The 18,362-nt window shown below is 38.2% G+C and overlaps 2 protein-coding genes across 6 annotated transcripts in view; both read right to left on the bottom strand.

Moving 5' to 3' along the window:
* LOC144005262 (protein BANP-like) overlaps nt 1-14,369 on the bottom strand; it is a 33,646-nt gene extending 19,277 nt beyond the window's left edge. Inside the window, exons 1-12 of one of the 3 annotated variants that reach the window (XM_077503319.1) lie at nt 14,235-14,317; nt 12,498-12,573; nt 12,315-12,419; nt 10,830-10,908; nt 10,630-10,742; nt 10,309-10,508; nt 10,117-10,197; nt 9,231-9,403; nt 7,682-7,921; nt 6,825-6,983; nt 5,332-5,453; nt 854-925 (exon numbers count right to left, since the gene is read on the bottom strand). In XM_077503319.1, coding sequence (XP_077359445.1) covers nt 854-925; nt 5,332-5,453; nt 6,825-6,983; nt 7,682-7,921; nt 9,231-9,403; nt 10,117-10,197; nt 10,309-10,508; nt 10,630-10,742; nt 10,830-10,899 — 1,230 coding nt within the window. In that variant the 5' untranslated portion in view covers nt 10,900-10,908; nt 12,315-12,419; nt 12,498-12,573; nt 14,235-14,317. Of the gene's footprint in view, nt 1-853; nt 926-5,331; nt 5,454-6,824; nt 6,984-7,681; nt 7,922-9,230; nt 9,404-10,116; nt 10,198-10,308; nt 10,509-10,629; nt 10,743-10,829; nt 10,909-12,314; nt 12,574-14,234 lie in introns of all 3 variants that reach the window. The other 2 variants (XM_077503320.1, XM_077503318.1) reach the window with 2 other exon arrangements.
* A 1,301-nt stretch (nt 14,370-15,670) lies between these two features.
* LOC144004780 (cilia- and flagella-associated protein 20-like) lies at nt 15,671-18,280 on the bottom strand. 3 transcript variants are annotated; one of them, XM_077502300.1, is made up of 6 exons: nt 18,081-18,280; nt 17,298-17,377; nt 17,102-17,213; nt 16,811-16,999; nt 16,006-16,118; nt 15,671-15,929 (listed from the first exon to the last, which is right to left on the bottom strand). In XM_077502300.1, the coding sequence occupies exons 1-6, from the start codon at nt 18,162-18,164 to the stop codon at nt 15,887-15,889; spliced, it is 621 nt and encodes a 206-aa protein (XP_077358426.1). In that variant the 5' UTR covers nt 18,165-18,280; the 3' UTR covers nt 15,671-15,886. The 3 variants fall into 3 exon arrangements, with proteins under 3 accessions (XP_077358426.1, XP_077358428.1, XP_077358429.1); XM_077502302.1 differs by having other exon boundaries at nt 18,046-18,241; XM_077502303.1 differs by lacking the exon at nt 18,081-18,280 and adding an exon at nt 17,898-17,945.
* Between the last annotated feature and the right edge of the window lie 82 nt (nt 18,281-18,362).

Here is an 18,362-nt window from a genome sequence, read left to right as displayed (position 1 = left end):
GGGATTTACATGGATGGGAAACAAAAGTCATAACTCCATGAGTAAGTAGGCGGGTATATAAACATGAAGGCATGCAGCATGTAACATCTGTTTTTATTCAAATCACTAATGACTTTACTTTAATAGTCAGCTGTTACTGAAGTGCTTTACTCACGTTGTATTCTAGCGAAAGACACAATCATAGTAGATGCAATTTCATAAATCGTAATAAACTATAATTTGTCACATAGTCAGCCGAACATTTAAAGCTATGATGACACACTAGCAACAAATGTTGCAATGGTCTACCATGTAAATGTTATCATAAGGTGTCTCCTCTTACAGAATCAAATTGTAACTTTACAAGAATAAATCATGAAGAACAAGTTCATAATAAGTATAGTAATCAGACAGTTAATATAATAGTGGATAAAAAACACATCTGGTTGTTGATTGAACAAAAACCAACAAAAGCTGGGATTTCATTATGTGCTGTTCGTGCTTTTCATAGTAATAATGGTGTTGAAATGAAAAATTAGTATTTTGAAAGTATAACTTCACAACATTATTAGTCATGTAGTCCTTATTACACATGTAAGTCTGTGTTCGCAAAATTACAATTTTATTTTTATTGCACTTTTTTCCCCCCAATAATTTCAGTGTGGCCCTAACAGAGCTTTTCACAATCTACAACATAAGTTTAAAGTTGTTGTATCCTGTATTTTTAACCAAACTAAAATTCAGTTTCAAAGGTAAGTAGTAGTATTTATTTTCTTCTTTCTATTCTACTTGCACTGTACTTTTCACGATTGAAATGTGATATAAATGGTGCTTTTCATCTTACATCTGCGCCCACAACCCCATGCAAACTTGCCTCACTGTCCTGGGTGATCTGCACCTCCTCTCCTTGAGGAACCTGGGCAATGTGCAATTGGCCCTGTGGAATCTGAGAAAGGTACATGGAGAAGATTTGTCAGGAAAATGTCAAAAATATGTCGGTTTAAGCGGAGGGAAAACAAAAATTTGTCACATTGCATAGAAGTTTATCGGTTATCTGGGAGCTGTTTAAAAAATAAATACATGAACTTTCATGAATCTACTTTCATTCCAATTAGTTCTGAGCAATAAACTGAATTAATTCAATTAATCATCATTTTGAAAATCAAATCGTTGAAAATTTGCTTAATCGTGAAATCGAATTGTGTCTTCTGGATTATTAAAATATGTTGTTCTTATGTTCTATTACATTCAGGTGTTATTGTGAGTTGTAATTGTGCTAACTATGAATGTTAGGTTTATGTTAAAACTTATTTAGAATCAGTATACATTACTGTTGTCTGTTACATTTTGCACAGGAATTACTATTGAATAAATGACACTTTTAAAGGCGGGGTTTCCGTTTTCACTCAGGAAAATGCACTATATAAATACAGGATGTATACCCATGAACTCCTTCTCAATCTACACCTCTGGACTTCTGTTAATGTGTGATGGTGATTTTTTCCTAAACCCCCAGCCCGTATTTTGCCATTTTGTGTTTGTTTTGTCAACAGCGGGACGTTTCTGTGGACAGACAGTTGTTGGTGGCGGGGGGCGTGTCACTCACTGTCGGCACGGGGCCAGGCGAATTTGTCAGCTGCATGACGTCACTCCCGCGGCAACTTGACAGTACGCAAGGATCCCCCCCCACTCACTCACGTGTGTTTGCAGACAGTGAGTGACACTGACTTTGCCACCCAACACAATGAAGCAACAAACAGGAATCTATTGCATCTTTAGGGTTGGCTCAGGGTAACTGCTGCAGCTGTTAGGGTCAAAGTTTAGAATCAGATCATTACAGCATAATAGGTGGGCTGACTAACAGGAAGTGTCTGGTACTGGTTATCTTATTTTCTTTGTGTAAGTCGGAATGTTCAAACCACACAAAAATGTGCTTTTAGAAGTGATAATGGTATATTGTCAGAAACTATGCGCATAAATATTTATGTACAGATGGAGTAAGCGGTTAAGAAAATGGATGGATGGATGTTAGGAAAGAAAGGCCAACAGCAGATCTTGATCTTTTTCAAAAATGTATTTTAGTTATTTTGTTTCTGACATGATCCCTCCCAAATATATTTTTTTATTTAATGTGAAAACAAACAAGTAGTACATGTCCTCTTTGGTTAAAGGTGGTATCATAATCCCACCAGGCTAACATTAATTGACATCAGATTGTAAGCATTCAAAGCTGCTACTCGGAGTGATTATCTTTTTTTGTCTTCTTTAAACTGATGAACGATCTCTTTCCCATTGCTTTTTGATTAAGAACAACCGATTCAAGCTGTCAGTTACATATGGAAATTTCTTTTGGTATTTCTGACAAGCTGCGTGGTATAAAACCATTGATGAGATGTGAGACTTTTTTTGCCCTCCCTTCAATCTAATCTTTCTTTCCCATCAGTACTTTTCCTTTGCTCTGCAGCATTGAGGAATATATATTTAGATATTTGATCATTTGTGTTGGATGTCCAATGATGGCTCCATATGTTTTGCTTAGATGGCTTACACCACAACAATGCAGTGACTAAAGAACAAGACACATTTCTGTGTTTGCTTGCCAATCACATATGGTCTTCAAGAAACATATTGTACACAAAATATGTACAGTACGTATGGTTTGAAGAAAGTTTCACACTGCATTCCACCCCCCTTTGTTCACTCTCCTTCACAAATACATTGACGCTAGCATGGAGGTGCGTGAAAACTAATAATGTACAGTATTTGTCTTTAACAATTCAATATATATAATGGTAAAACATTCCAGTAGTAATATTAACAGGGCTCACTATTTTGATGCTTGACCTTTAATCACCAGTACAGACACTGCATGTAAGTTGTGTGTGAAAGGGTGCCTCACATGATGCACCATCATATTGTGGGTTTGTATTGGCAGAATCAGAGGCGATTCTAGGATCAGAGGTTTAGGGGTGCTATAAAGACATTTCGAGGTGCTTGGGTGCTACAAAGAGAGAGGGGGTGGGGAGGACGGCAATGTGATAAGGTAGCTTGTCGTGTTTTTGGGGCACTTCCCGCTCCAAAAATTGCATGGGAAGTCAGTGAGTAAATCAAATTTAATAAAAGTTATGCAAAGTAGAAAAGGACTTAAAATATAAACATATGCCAACCATAATTTCTTGGGAAAGGTACGGGTACTGTTTTTGATACAGCTCCTTAAGATATGCATTTGACAATATACACGTTTCTGGAGTAAACCAGCTCCCCCACTGTTTACAGTAAGAATTATGGACCTGGACTTGTTTTTGAATTTTTCTTTTAAATGAAGCACACAACATATATAATACATTAAGCAGAAATTAACTTGATACAGAATGTTTGTTTTGTGACTATGCTTGTCTCTAACTTATACATTAACTCATTTGCTCCCAAAAACGTATAAACACGTTCTATTTTCAATGTTGCCATGGTCCCAAAGACGTATTTATATGTCTTTTTTTATGTTTTTTGTTTTTTGTTTTTAATGCTAGAGCATTCAGAAGGCTTTGATGCAGCTTCTGGCCTGAAGAGGTCGCTTAAAGCAACGGTAGTTATTACAAAAAATGCCCAGCAGGTGTCAAAAGAGTATAAGAGATCAGCCAGGGCCATGTTGCAACAAGCTCTGTTCCCCAGTGTTTTCAACAGGTTTGTGAATAATGACGAAACTTAGCTATGCTCTAATGCTAATTGCTGCAAAACGGAATCAGATACAAACATACTTTTTTATAGTTTTTTGGTAGGTTCCATGTTTTTATAGCAATAGAACACAATATTCTGTGGGCCTTGCGAAATCAGTCAAAATCCAGTAAAAAAGCCGGGAGCGAAGAGGGTCGCTTCAATGAAAATGGTTGGAAGTGAATGAGTTAACATACACATCAAAAAAGAAATGCGCTTGACGCTACAAAATAATAATAATGCATGTACAAGTCTGTGAATGAGTGAAGTGCAGACACATCATATGAAACATATTAACAAAACAAATTGACTATAGCACTGTTTGTGTCTGCCTTTTTACATAGTCTTTAATGTAAATACTTCGCTTTTACTTGCTGAAAAACAATCTTATGTCCATGACTATCTCCATGAGCCTACTTTTTTGTCTCTGCAGACGTACACACGCATGGCACATACGTTAGTAAATTAGCCAATGAGCAGACATTAATATTAACACTTGTTTCCCTCATAGCAAGTAGCAACATGATTGAAGAGCAAAAAAGCAGACTAGTAATGAAAATAATGTGCTGTGTTGAGTGGTAAAAGGTAAGAAACTTTTCACTCAACTAGACAGTCATACCGTGAACGCCAGGAGGACGACGCGCTCCGCTCCTCTGCGCTTGTAAGCAAAAGCACAGATGGGAGGGGTCGAGGTGGTTCAAACCATTTTCAATCAGATGGAGGGCGTACTGTATTCTTGGTGTTTAAACATTACTTTTAAACTCCATGCTTTATATATATATTATAGCTATAAGTTTCGAGCTTGTTAAAAAGAACACGCAGTGTTCACAGATTTTGGGGCGTGCTATTGTTTACTTTCAGGGTCCTGAAACACCCCCAAAAATGGGCTAAATACGCATCTGAGCATGCACGCACAATTTGCTACTTCTTATATGTCTTTGTACATCTATATTGGTTATTCCACACCAGGGTCATAATAGTTTTGGGATTTTCATTATAGTTAGTTTTGATATTGTTTTGAGTTTTATTTTTTTTAATTCAGTGATTTTTAATGCGTTTTCAGAGCTGTTAGTTTTTATTAGTTTGTTTATTCAAAAATGCTTCATTTTAGTTAAGTTTTAGCATTACTTTTTGTACCAGTGTCTTACATGGACTATAAAATATAAGCCAATGTAATGATGCATCGGAATCTGAATCAAATCAAATCGCTGGCCTCTGAAATGGAATTGAATCGAATCGAGGGCTTCTGAATCGCAATCGAATCGTGAGGAACCCATAGATTCCCACCCCTATAATTTTTTTTAATGCAGTAAATAATGGCTGTATGGATGGACATTTTTTTCGAAACAATATATAAACCTAAAAATGAGAGTTGTTAAATAGTGTGGCATTTCGGGCTGAGTAAGAAAAGCAGTGAAGCCATTTAGCCATTTCACGTCTGTCTCCTCGGAGCAACGTCATCTGGTGAAGCTTTTTTTTTTTTTTTTTTTTTTTTTTTTTTTATTGGCTGACACTATATGATTATCGCTTCTTCGTGGCACACAGTAAAAGCCAACACAAGACTATGAAACACATTAAATACTCTCATAGAGATTGCCAATTCAGAGAATGATCAAGGGAAGCAAAACTACTAATACTCACCATTTGAACTTGTCCATCCTCTCCAATGTGATGGAACTGGACCTGCTGATTGGCCAGTGTGTAGTGCAGGGTCTGCTGGGTGGCTGCTTCTATGTGGGTGGTTTCTTCTGAGAGGCCTCCCTCTGTTACAAAGCAAGACTGAAATTAATACAATGGCACTTTTGTACGTGTTTGAGTGGGTCACAAAGTTAGACTGATACAGGCAAACAATTAAGACAGCTCCTAATAAGATGCCCCCAAAGGAGGGCAGATTTACAGAACTTTATCAAACATCAGCATCCTCAACTGGAACAGTTAAGACTGCCTAACACAAGTATGCCCTAAAATCATAGGTGTCAAACTCTGGTCCTCAAGGGCCGCAGTCCTGCAGGATTTGGAGGTTTCCCTCTTCCAGCACAAGCTGATTCCAATCAACAAGATCATTGCCAGGCTTATGCAGAGCTTGCTGATGAGCTGATCATATATAAGCTGTGTTGGAGAAGGGAGACATCCAAAACCTGCAGGACTGCGGCCCTCGAGGACCAGAGTTGGACCAGAGTTTGGTTGCGCCTAAATCACATAGAAAATGTCTGAATGAGGGAGAAAAATGGGGGAGGGAGGAGAGTAGAGCTGCTCGATTATGGAAAAAATAATAATCACGAATATTTTGGCAATAACTGAAATCACGAATATTCAAACGATTATTTTTTGGTACAAAACATAAAAATGTTTAAGCATTTAAAATAAGACCAATTAAAAATAGAAACACTATAATTACGTAAGTTCATTTTTGGATCAAACAGAATAGGACGATCATTTATTTTTTGGTGCAAAACAAGGAAATTTTTACACATTTAAAAAATAGAAACTATAATTGTATAAGGTCCTTTTCGACAAAACAGAATGTACAATCATATATATTGATTTATGTTGGCAAAAACTTGAAGTTGGAGTGCAGCATGTACAGTAGGACGATTTTTTTTTTTTGGTACAAAACAAGAAAATTTTTAAACTAAAAAATTAAATTATTTGAAAAACTATATTTATGCAAGTGTCTTTTGGATGAAATAAAATGTATTAAATTAGTCACTTTAAAATTAAAAAATGTGCAAATGTATAAATTTAAACAACTAAAAAATTAGTATTAATCTTTTTTTATGATTATGCTGATTTTGTAATTGTGGAGTGTAATAATTGAAATTGTAATTGAATTTCGATTAATAACAGCCCTACCAGGGGGCCAGTAAGACTGACACGTAATCTGTAGGGCACTTTATTTCTGTGGGTAGGGTCTGTTTTGTGTGGTTCTGGTGTCAAAAGTAAAAATGTGACCCATCTCTCATTATTATGCCAATATACTCATTTACAGTATGTAAATAACTTGATCTACTTTGATTTACCAGAGTAGTTAACCTTACCAGAGGACTTCTCCATAAGTCACAATTGCTGCTACACACACACTGGCCATGCAATGCAAGACAAAACCAATGTCATGTATGTTATCCGTCCATTACCTGATCCTGACCCACGGGGTGTGCGTTTGGAGAAACTCTTGACAGCCAAACTCTGACCACGCTGCTTGCGTCTCCAGGCAGTGCGACACTTTGAGTCAATGCTTTGCTTGATGCGATACCAGTCTGACTCTGAGATGCCAAATTTGTGGAACAAGTGGCCTACAGGGAAGCAGACAGGTATGAGATCTTCTCATAGAACACATATCAATCCTTCCTATCACACCCATTAGGACAAGTTCAGACTGGCACCTGTGCTCTTTCACTCCATTTCTTTTTATTTTTTAGGAGGGCCGAGTGAGTCACTCAACTGGCTATGCCCTCTCGTTCCATCATACCGTTATACCCTCGCACTAATCTGATATGCGCGCCATATGCATGTGCAAAATTCAGTATGTAGCTATGGGATTCAAACAGGAATCAAAGCGCTCACGGACTTGAACGTGACTCTTTTCGGATCATTCTTCCAGACATGTGCTTGTCATTTAGAGTCTGGTATGTTATAAAATGTGTTGCACATTAACGCTTGTGTGCAATGATGAATGCATGTTGTTGTAACTCACCATGGGAATAGAGACTGCAGCCTATTTCTGTGTTCAATTCAATGCTGCTTTGTAATGGCAGGAGGGTGAAATATGGCAAGTTCTCAGTGTTCATTTACTGATTCAAGGGGGCTTTAATCCTTAGCTGAGTTTGGGTTTATATGCATTACTTTGATATACAATAAGATCTACACCAATCATGCAATGGTGGCACGGAAAAACACTGCACTGACTCATGGGTCACTGTGAAGTCATTGAATAGTAGCACCGGGACATTTTCCAAAAAATGAGCAAAATCGAGCAAGTGGCGGGACTCACAGCGAATGCCATAAATCATGAGCGGATCCAGCTGCTTCTTGCCATGCTTGCCCTGTCCAGAGAGGTTGGACATGGCCTGGACCTCCCGATGGAAAAGGTAGTCCAAGAGCGTGAGAGCCATTTTTTCTGCTGTGCGGCAGTTGGACGAGATATGGAGCATGTCGGCCGGCGAGACTGGACAACGAACACGCATCTCCGGGTTGTTGTCATCGCCTAGCCATGTGCCCCCCGGGTAGTCTTCTGAAAAACACAAATAAAAATGCATTCAAACCACAGACATATAGCTGTCCTTAGCAACCTTGAGGACAACATCAATCATTGCGGAAAACTGTAATCAATCCCACTGTATTCATGAAAAACTGCTTAACTGATACCTCAGGGTAAAGAGGATGTGTGGTATAACTACTGTTATACAACAGCACCCTCATATGGCCAAAACCAGAAGTCAAATTTCAGTGTTGAAAGTATGAAACTCACAGCAAAAAGAAACAAGCACAGTATGAAAGACTGAAAGCCTGTGTTTATATTATAACTTAGGACAGTTTTTAACATGATACTTCCCTGTGATACAAAAAGAATAATAAAGAGCCAAATTTATAATAAAGAACAAATTTATAACGAATTGTCTTAATTTTACACAAGTAAAAACATCCTTAAAGTTGAGAAGTTCTTGAAAACATTTAGTGTTTGTTCCTCACAGTGAGACAGGAACAAATTTGTATATTTCCTCCCCGAGTGATTAACAACGTTAAAGGAATCTGGAGGAGTTTCAGGCTGTAAAGAGAGAACCCAATCTGAAAACGAACATCTGCGATGGCCAATCTCTTAGATGGAGCTGCATCAAAAACCATCATTCTTCCCAAGCTGATATAACCACATGGGCTGAGGATTACTTTGGCAAAATGTTGACTATAACTAAAATAAGTAGTAACAGCCCCAAATGCCAGGTAAAACACGACCGAGTCCAGACATCCTGTCGACTACTTCCCAGCCTCGGAGACATCTGGTCATCTCGCAGTGGAAACTTGTTTTGTCGTTCAAACAAATCCATAATTCAGGTCTTTTTTTGGAAGAAATGGAAGAAATGTCGTCCAAAATAAAATGAAAAGGATCATCCTGGCTGTGACCAACAACCCGAAAGGCCAAAGACTGTCATGGGATAAAGCTACCTTTGGTCATTGCCTTTGGCAAAGGTAACTCAAACTTCAATAAAACACTGAGGATCTTTATTCAATAATTCAGCTGACCTTTTTCTGGTTTGCTATTTTTATATTATGGTGCTCTTAATAAGAGCTGACACGGATAGCATTACAAGTACGCACTGTATTGTACTATATCCCAACGTGAAATGATTTGCACGTCGTACCTTTAGCCAACCATCTGTAACTATACATAATATAATACGATAAAAGCTGCTCTAATGTTGATTTGTGATGACTGAAACCAGCACATTTTTAATATCAGAGCATCTACTACTTGGAAAAGATCATGGTGCCTAATAAAGTCTTCACATGAACTATGTGTCCATGGTGAACCTGTGATGTCTTACCCTCCGAGTTGAGTGTGATGAGTGTGACATTTTGTCCATTTTGCGCATTGTTGGGATGGCCACCATTGGAAACTGAGTCGCTCGCCTCAGAGCCGCTATCCACTTCCTCCTGACTCTCCTCAGGGCCTGGCACCTTCACCAGGATTGTGTTTTGACGCCTCTTGGCCACCGTGCTACAAAGAGACGACAGCGCATTTTTAGTGAGGCAGGTTGGATACACATAACACATCAATAAATAATTAAGTCTAAACATACTAGCAATGCCTACTGTTATCCACTTTTCACTTTTTTATTAACTTTATTCTCACCATTTAAGTTGTCCTTTTTGTAGAGAGCTTGATTTTTTGAAAACCTCATGAAAATAAATTCACAAATGGGAAGTAAATGAGTTTGCATGTTACTGAGCTCCCACTGATGCCCTAAACTGCTGTGCTGTGTCGACAGACAAAAGCAAAACAAAATGGCAACCATGGTCAGAGTAATGGAGGGTCCAATGTGTGTTTACAATGTGCCTGTTGTGGACACAGTTTTGTCTATTGTTGCAGGTGAGTACACACGCTTGTTTGGTATATAAAATACTTATAGCAACTTTCCACCAGTAGAGGTCGCCAGTATACTGTGAAACATTAGCTGAAAGTTTTAAGATGAAAATGTATGAGATGGCTAAAATGATGGTGCCTGTGTTGTGTATCTTTTGGCAGAGCTTCTGTGTGGACCTGTTTTTCTAGCCGACTGACTGACTTACATAAGCTGTACTATTTTTCCCCAACCCTAAACAGATTTTGAAGGTCTTTTTTTCAGGGTGCGTAAAATACTGTAGTGTGTTATTCACAAAAAAAAAAAAAAAAAAAAAAAAATTTGGCATATGCGCTTAAAAGCAACTCACTTGCTGAGCAGGTTTTCTAGCGAGGGATCTTCCTGCTTCATGGAGTCACTGCTCACAATCACATTTGTTTGTGGAACAACACTACAGAGGAAATGGAGAAAACAGTGTTAAGTTGATATATAGGAAACATGATATGAATAGAACCCCACTTAAATTATATTAGCGTGTCTTCCGGAATCCTATGATGCTTACCATCGCACTTTGTTCCAAGTCTGAGTGGCACCCTGGGGTGACCCAGCAACCATAGGAACTTGGACAGAATTCTTGGCACAGGGCACCATGCTATCCAGCTTTTGTGCTAGAGCCTTACATGTGGCGTCCAGAGCCTGCAGCTTGGATTCAATGCATTCCAATCGCTGGCTGACTGATGCCGTGAATGAGACCATCAGGTTCTGAGAAGAAGGTTGTTCCAATACAAACGTGTCAGCAGTTCCACAAATGTCAAACAATAAACTATGTAGGAAAAGGAAAAAGGGCTTTGAACTGTGTCCATTGTAGAAAAGCATAAAATACCTTCAGGTAGCCTATGTCCTGATTGTTGCTGCTGTTCTCTTGGCTGCTGCAGAATTTTCTCCTTTTCCTCTGAGGACTTGCCTCATTTTGTCCTTGACTGTCCAGCATGTTTGCTATGATGCAAAAAGACACAAATTGACTAACAAGCACAGTTCAAAAGAATGTTAATATCTTTTCACATTGCGCTCAATGACTCTTACCTGGTCGGCCCTCTGAGTTAAAATCCTCCACTGTTATTTGTACAATTTCTTCCAATTCCTCTTCAGACATAGCTCAGGGCTAGAATAAGATGAAATAATCTTTTCAACAGAGAACTTATCAACATCACCCTTTACCACACTAATAAAACATGAGGACATTGAGGAAAACATGACCAATACTTTCAAAATGACGTGCACGTTCATGAATTTAAATTTTGTGGTAGCTAAATTTCAGGAATCAAATTGGATATTTGAAACTTTCCATGGAAGCGGATGAGAATTAAAGAAAATAAATCTGCAATATGGGCGGCACGGTGGTTGAGTGGTTAGCACGTCCACCCCTCCCAGTTCTGAGGACGCAAGATCGAGTCCAGGCTCCGGCCTTCCTGGGTGGAGCGTGCATGTTCTCCAATGCCTGCGTGGGTCTTCTCCGGGTACTCCGGTCTCCTCCCACATTCCAAAGACATGCTTAGCAGTAGGGGTGTTAAAAAAAAATCGATTCGGCGATATATCTCGATACTACATCGCGCGACTCTCGAATCGATTCAATAATCGGCAGAATCGATTTTTTTTTCTTTTTTTTTTTTTTCTTTTTTTTTTTTTAGGATTCACACCTTGAGCATGGAAGAATGTTATATGAACGGCACATTAAGCCTTAATATTTTTATTTTAATGCTGTTCAAATGTGAAACAGATTGCAAACTGTTTGTGTACAGTGGCTCACGGTTATAAGCCTCAAGTTTTAGATAAATATATTCATACAAATCTTACAGTGTACATGTACAAATTTACTGATAGTATTTTCTGGAATGGAAAAAAATCGCAACAATCGACTTAAATTAAATTCGTATCGGGATTAATCGGTATCGAATCGTGACCATTCGTATCGGGATTAATCGGTATCGAATCGAATCGTGACCTGTGAATCGTGATACGAATCGAATCGTCAGGTACTAGGCAATTCACACCCCTACTTAGCAGCTTAACTGATCACTCTGAATTGTCCCTGGGTGTGATTGTGAGTGTTTGTTCATATCTGTGTGACCTGTAATTGGCTGGCAACCAGTTCAGGGTGTACCCCGCCTTCCCCAAAGGGATAGGTTCCAGCATCCCCGCGACCCTGGTGAGGAGTTAGCGGTTTAGAAAATGGATGGATGAAATCTGCAATATTTCCGCAGATAAATCTACAATTCTACAAGTATTTCCGGACAATGAACTGTTTGGCTGTTTTAAATACATTTGTAATTCTCTTTGTTTAGTTTGACAAATAACTTCAAGTTGCATAAAATTGATTATGGCCTAATTCTATGGAGCCACAACACTGGGTTTTACAGTTTTTCAGTTTCAACTAGCTGGGTTTCAGTTACACTTCTCTTTTTTTCAGTTTCAACTTATTGGCAGGGTTTTAAAGGGATAGTCCGGATTTTTTGACATGAATCTCTATTTCGTCCTCACCTCCAGTGTGTGCGATCAGCACTGACTTACACTTGACAGTGTTCTGTGAGACGAGTTCTGGTCTGGTCTGGTGTTGGACGAGAAGAAAATAGTCCGGCGAGTTGGCCGGGGCCACTTAAATGAAGCGTTTTTCTTCTAAAAACAATTTGTGTTCAAAAGAGTGATACATTTGCACACAAAACTCCCTCTTGAAAAAAAGTCAGACTCCATTACCCCCCGGGCACTATTTTTCTGTTCATTCGTATCACTGCGCGTCGGCCTGCAGACAGCTGATAGTTGCGCCTTCCGCCTTCGAAAAGACAAACAACTTGTAGATTAGTGCGCGTAAAAAAAATCTGCATATTGGCATTGAAAAAAAAAAAAAGACATCCTAATACAAAAAAATGTGGTTAAAGAAAATTGTGTTTTTTCAATGTTTGTATTTTATTTTTCAATACAACCTTTTACAATGACAATTGTTTTTATTTTTTCAATACCAAATCTTATTGTCAGCTTTGTGGCTCCATAGATGACGATCCTGATCATGAATCAGGTGTGTTAGTGGTGAGAACAATGTATAACAGGCTGGATAGGGGCTCTCGAGGACCGAACTTGGCCACCCCTGGTTTAGTGCCATACTTCATGTGGCTACCTTGCCACAAGAAAGAATAAAGATGCACCTTCGAAATGCAGTGTAAAAATTATACTTATATGATACTGTATTTTATATGATAATGTAGTAGCTCATCTGGAAAGACTTAGTTCCAGTCCCGCAGCGGACCAATGAAAATAGAAATTAGTTGTTGGAGATGCTGATGTCTAGGTGCCCTTGAAAAACGCATTAAGCTGACCCCACTAACTTGTTTGTGCAGCATCGCTCCTTGCATGCATGTGTGTGCGTGATCTGGTTGAAGGTTCTCTCCGTGACGTGCAACATAAATAGACAGTATAGTGTGATGGATTATAGTAAATAAGAGTTGTAACAGAAAACTTCCATAAATCTTGACTGGTGACACCTCGTGTAATAAACTAAGAAAAAAATTAAGTAGCCAACTGTGGAGGATTTTTTTTTTTTTAGCAAAAATGCGACTGCATACAAGAAAAATTGCACTGTGGTAATATTTATAATTCTATTTAAATATATAATGTACTGCATAGTCACGAACATGTTTCATTTGTACACAATATCATGCAATATGCTCCAATGTTTACCGTGAATATACATGGTCAACCCAAAAAAAAAAAAAAAAAAAAACTTAAATCCAAAGGATAAATAATGATACATTCACAGTAGGTGAGGAAAACAATATCGTTTATTTGATCTCAAGTGTGTACGTTATCTCCTCGGAGTTAAATCCGAATTTTATTAATTCATAAATCGAACAAATTCTGTAAAATCATCTTTTTTACGAATTGAGCCAATGACGACATTAGCTTGTTTGAGCTTTCATTGCACGTAGCAATCTTGGTAGACGTGAAATATTACTAAGGGCACATTTTTATTTTCGCATTTTAAGGGCGCTATTAGATAATAATGGATGGGTGGATGGATATGGTCTTATGATGAAAAGCTCGGTACTTTTTGTAAATGACCAGCTAGATAGGACCGAATCGCCTCATCTTTATATTTAAATCATCTTTATAATTAAATAAATGAGAACAGAATAAGTAAGCCATGTTAAGCGAAATCTAATTGGCATCATAACGTTTGGTCTATATTGATGGCTTATACGAAAATGTTAGCACTAATTAGCTGGCGCGAAGTCGTGCGCTAACGTTAAAGCTGATGCAAATAGTCCAATAAGCTAGCCCTGGTGGTTAGCATGCTAGTTGGGCCTAAAGGCCACAAAAACATTGTACGATTGTCGTAAACCTGTGGGAGAAAATAACGATGAGATAATGTTTGAAACGGATTGATTTCCTCACTACTGGCAAACAAGATGTTCGCCGTCCTGGATCGGCTTATATTACCGTGTGAATGATGAATTCTCGTGTTGTTTGTCGAGGTTCCGATAACGGCGTCGTTCCTCGCGAGAGATGAGCCAGCTGCGTAGCGCGCCTGCTCACTGGTGCCAAACTAGTGTTGCGTTCAGGGACCGTACAGACACGGTGAGCTCAATCTTCCCTTGCCACTAGGGCATTGTACCAAAATGATTCTTTGTTCAATTATTTCGACCGAACAGGTGCTCACTTAACGCGTGAAGTGTGATTCATAAAATCAACATTATGCTCATAACTTTGTGTTCAAAACATATGGGTGCATAAAAATGGAAATAACGTTTTGTTTTGGGGTTGTATGTGTTTGTGTATATAGGTAGGTGATCATCTTTTGACGTATATATTGGGTTTCTCCCTTCAGTTTCTACAACTTATAAATGAAACATGAACTGATGGGAATAAATAAGTTGTCAGTAAAAGTGACAATGTAAGATGGCTTCCCTCTGGCTTCAGCCACAAGTGTCCTATTGACAGTCCAAATACGTGGGTAAAATACAGGCTCTAATTCAGGCCTAGGCAAAGTACGCCTGGGGGCCACATCCTTCATAGTGACCATAAAGTCAAATGAAAATACAGAATAAGTGGTGATTTTACTTAGAAAATTGTGTTTTTATTTAATGTGCACGTGTGGACACTAACGAGGTAGCGAGAAAGAGCTAGCTACGACTTGTCTGCAGTGTTGTCAGTTTTTCGTTTTCGCTATATAAAATGACTTTTCCCACACCTCTAGCAACTTTTTTCTCTCTGAAAAAAGGTGACTTGCAAAAACAACAGTGGTCCTAAGGTTAACAACATTGTTATTTCTTGCACGGTAAAGAGAAGATGGCCAGGAAGATTCATACTGTACATATTGATTGTTAAGTCATAGGTCCAGTGAATGACTTCGCCAGTATAGCTACCAGAATGCTCCGGTGAAACATTTCACTTTTTCTGCCTGATGAAGTCCTTTGTTGTGTTAGCAATGTGTTTTAGTTTAGCAATGTGTTTAGATTAGTTTGGATGCATTTTTCTATAAATTTCCAGACAAAATGATTTTGTAGACTTTAGAATTCATTCTGCTGGTACCATCATGAGTTACATCATCAATAAAGATTAGCGAGTCATGTGAGCCCAAGCCATGACATTACCTCCGCCATGTTTTACAAATGAGCTTGTGTGTTTTGGATCATAAGTAGATCCTTTCTTTCTCCATACTACAGCCATTCCACTTTTCCTGAGATTAAGATTAATTTATACCAAAAGTGATGAAATTGTGATTTAGATTTTAGGTTTATGAATATATATTTGATGTGTTCATGTTTAAGTCAGTATTCATGGTCATGGTCATGGTACATGATGACCTTTGTTGGGTGAGACCTTCATTTTTTTATTTTTTTTTATTTTTGGATCATAATTTACCAAAGTAAACATTCACAAATTAATAGTTTTATAATTAACAAAACACATGTATTACATTGATTCATAATTGAAATAAATCATAGAGTACACAGAGGTGTGATTTGTTTTTAAAATAAATACAATAAATGACAACTTAATAAGAAACATCTTGTATTTTCAACTGTGAATATAACAGATCTTTAAAGTTAACTTAACAGCTACACAAAAAATTGTTTCGCTCAAATGCTTCAGGTCGGTCGGGGTGGAGGTGGTCTAGGACCTCCCTTTTTGCTGCAAGAAAAGAAATCAGAGGTTAAAAGCATGTACTTAGAATTATCCAAATTTCCATTTATTTTTTCTTACCCACCTTCCCTCCTGTTTCTTGACAGGAATAACCAGTTTAAACTCTGGTGGGAGCTCATCCTCCGTGTATTGTTTATCGGTGAAATATACCCTCCTAATACGACAATTAGCATGAATCTGAAAGAAAAACAGATTGATAAAACAAATAAGTTTTTTAGATGGGTTGTACAGGTTCAAGTTTACTACTATCACGTGTGCCTTGCAAGCATACATTAAAGTGAATTTCTCATTTAGACCCATCACGGATGCTCAACAAAAATATAAATGCAACACTTCTGTTTTTACTCCCATTTTTTATGAGATGAACGCAAACATTTAAAACTTGTTCCACATACACATTACACAATATCACAATTTCCCTCAAATATTGTTCACAAACCAGTCTAAATCTGTGATAGTGAACACTTCTCCTTTTGCCAAGATAATCCATCCCACCTCACACGTGTGCAATATCAAGATGCTGATTAGACACCATGATTACTGCACAGGTGTGACTAAGACTGCCCACAATAAAAGGCCACTCTGAAATGTGCAGTTCTGTTTTATTGGGGGTGGTGGGGTCAGGGGACTCAGAAAACTTGTTGTCTGAACTGGTTCAGAAAACTTGTTGTGAATCATCTTCTCATTTTGCCTGTCATTCTTGTTTCGGTGCTTTTTACATGACAATTAAAATATCAGAAAGATGTTAACAATTGGACCCTACTTGGATTGTTTGTTCAATAATTTCTATTTCTACAAATATTACTTTATATATGTTCTTCAGGAACATTTAGTGATCACTTTCCTCTGCTATCTGTACACACACATACCTGCACACGTTGTGTCTCCACATAACTTGTTCCATAAGCCCTCCTGGTGATGTCTGCCAAGTTGAACTGAAACTGGTTCCAGCGGTCATCAACACTAATTGGCATCGTGCACATAAATGAATTCACTTGGGTCTTGCTGTGGTGATTACTTGCACGAAATCGCCGGCGTAAATTCTGATCATCTAACACCTGAAAGTGGAAAGCGGAGTAAACTAAGAGTATGGCTCGCCATGAATAGCAACACCGTAGTTATTGTATGTAATCAACACGTGTAAGTGCATGTTTCAGTGCCTGGACTTCAAAGCTGAAGTATTTCCTGGTTTTCTTGACGATCATCACAAGAAAAGGCATTTTGATACCAAGTGTCTGCCTGGGGTCAGCGGGACACGTGATGTAGTTGGTACTGTAGAAGCACAGGGATATCAAAGGTGATTGTTGAGCAGCGGTGCACTATTTCTGAAGATCTGAGTTAAAACATCAAACTCACCTAACATTTGAACCCTCCACCTCCAACACGAGCGAGTTGATGTCATTGTCTGTAACTCGTTTGATATGACCATTCTTCACCTGTGAAACACAAAAGAAATGCAGTATGTCTTAGTGCGGGAGCGAGGTTTTAATTATGCTCAACTACTTTGCGGAATGACAATTTTTAAATTATTTAGCAAGAGATGTTCATGAATCCCCATTAACTTAGTAGACGTTGAAACTGATTATAATCACTCATATTTTAGATAGCTACATTATATATAACACACAAAGAGGAATTGATGATTTTATGATCCTAAACTAATTATGAAAATGCTTAATAAATGTATTCACTGCATATTATTGTACTACACACAGAACCACAGTCAATATATCATATACCACTTTGCATTCATTGTACATTACTGTAGTATAAATGCACTGTCCTTTTTTTTGCCTGCAATATACCAACATGCAAGATGTTGACTTTTTTTTTTTTAAAGTTTCGATTCAAATTAATGTTCAACCCCCTGCTGCTGTTTTGTCCGTTCCATATTATTAATAAGAGGGTATATGTGTGAATATTAATTAAATTACCAACCGCCGCCTGTAATCTTACCAATTGTGATACTAAATAACGGGTTTTATTCATTTATTTATTCATTCGTGTTGTTATAACTTCAGCAGCGGGTGCTTCATAATGACATCTAGCATAGCAAAGGCGTCATAAAACGTGCTGCAGGAAGTTTAAAATATAAACAACTAACCCCAGCCCGGAGACGTAGACGACCAACTGGCCTACCTTTATATCCCATATCTGAAGAGGTTTGCTGCCGATGCTATACAATATAGACAGAAATCCACCTTGAAAGGTACTTCTAAACATGTTGTGCGTGAACGATGCTTTTTACTGACCCGATTGGGTCAGACATCCAGAAGCACGTTTGTTGTTGTGTGTATGCTGTAAACTCCGCATGCTTTGCAAAAGCACTCAATCAAAGGCCGTCAAACACACGCAATCAAAACAAGCATACGTCATACCTTTCAGCCACACTTTGCGCGTCTTGATGGGCATATTCGTCAT

Source organism: Festucalex cinctus, chromosome 17 (genome assembly GCF_051991245.1).
Source record: "Festucalex cinctus isolate MCC-2025b chromosome 17, RoL_Fcin_1.0, whole genome shotgun sequence".
Lineage (NCBI taxonomy): Eukaryota > Metazoa > Chordata > Actinopteri > Syngnathiformes > Syngnathidae > Festucalex > Festucalex cinctus.
This window is presented reverse-complemented; position numbering and strand designations above follow the sequence as displayed.

Coding starts and splice junctions, on each gene's coding strand:
- LOC144004780 (XM_077502300.1), bottom strand. CDS start 18,164: ATGTTTAGAAGTACCTTTCAAGGTGGATTTCTGTCTATATTGTATAGC. Junction 17,378..18,080: donor TTCAGATATGGGATATAAAG/GTAGGCCAGTTG, acceptor TGTGTTTCACAG/GTGAAGAATGGTCATATCAA. Junction 15,930..16,005: donor GTCAAGAAACAGGAGGGAAG/GTGGGTAAGAAA, acceptor CTTTTCTTGCAG/CAAAAAGGGAGGTCCTAGAC.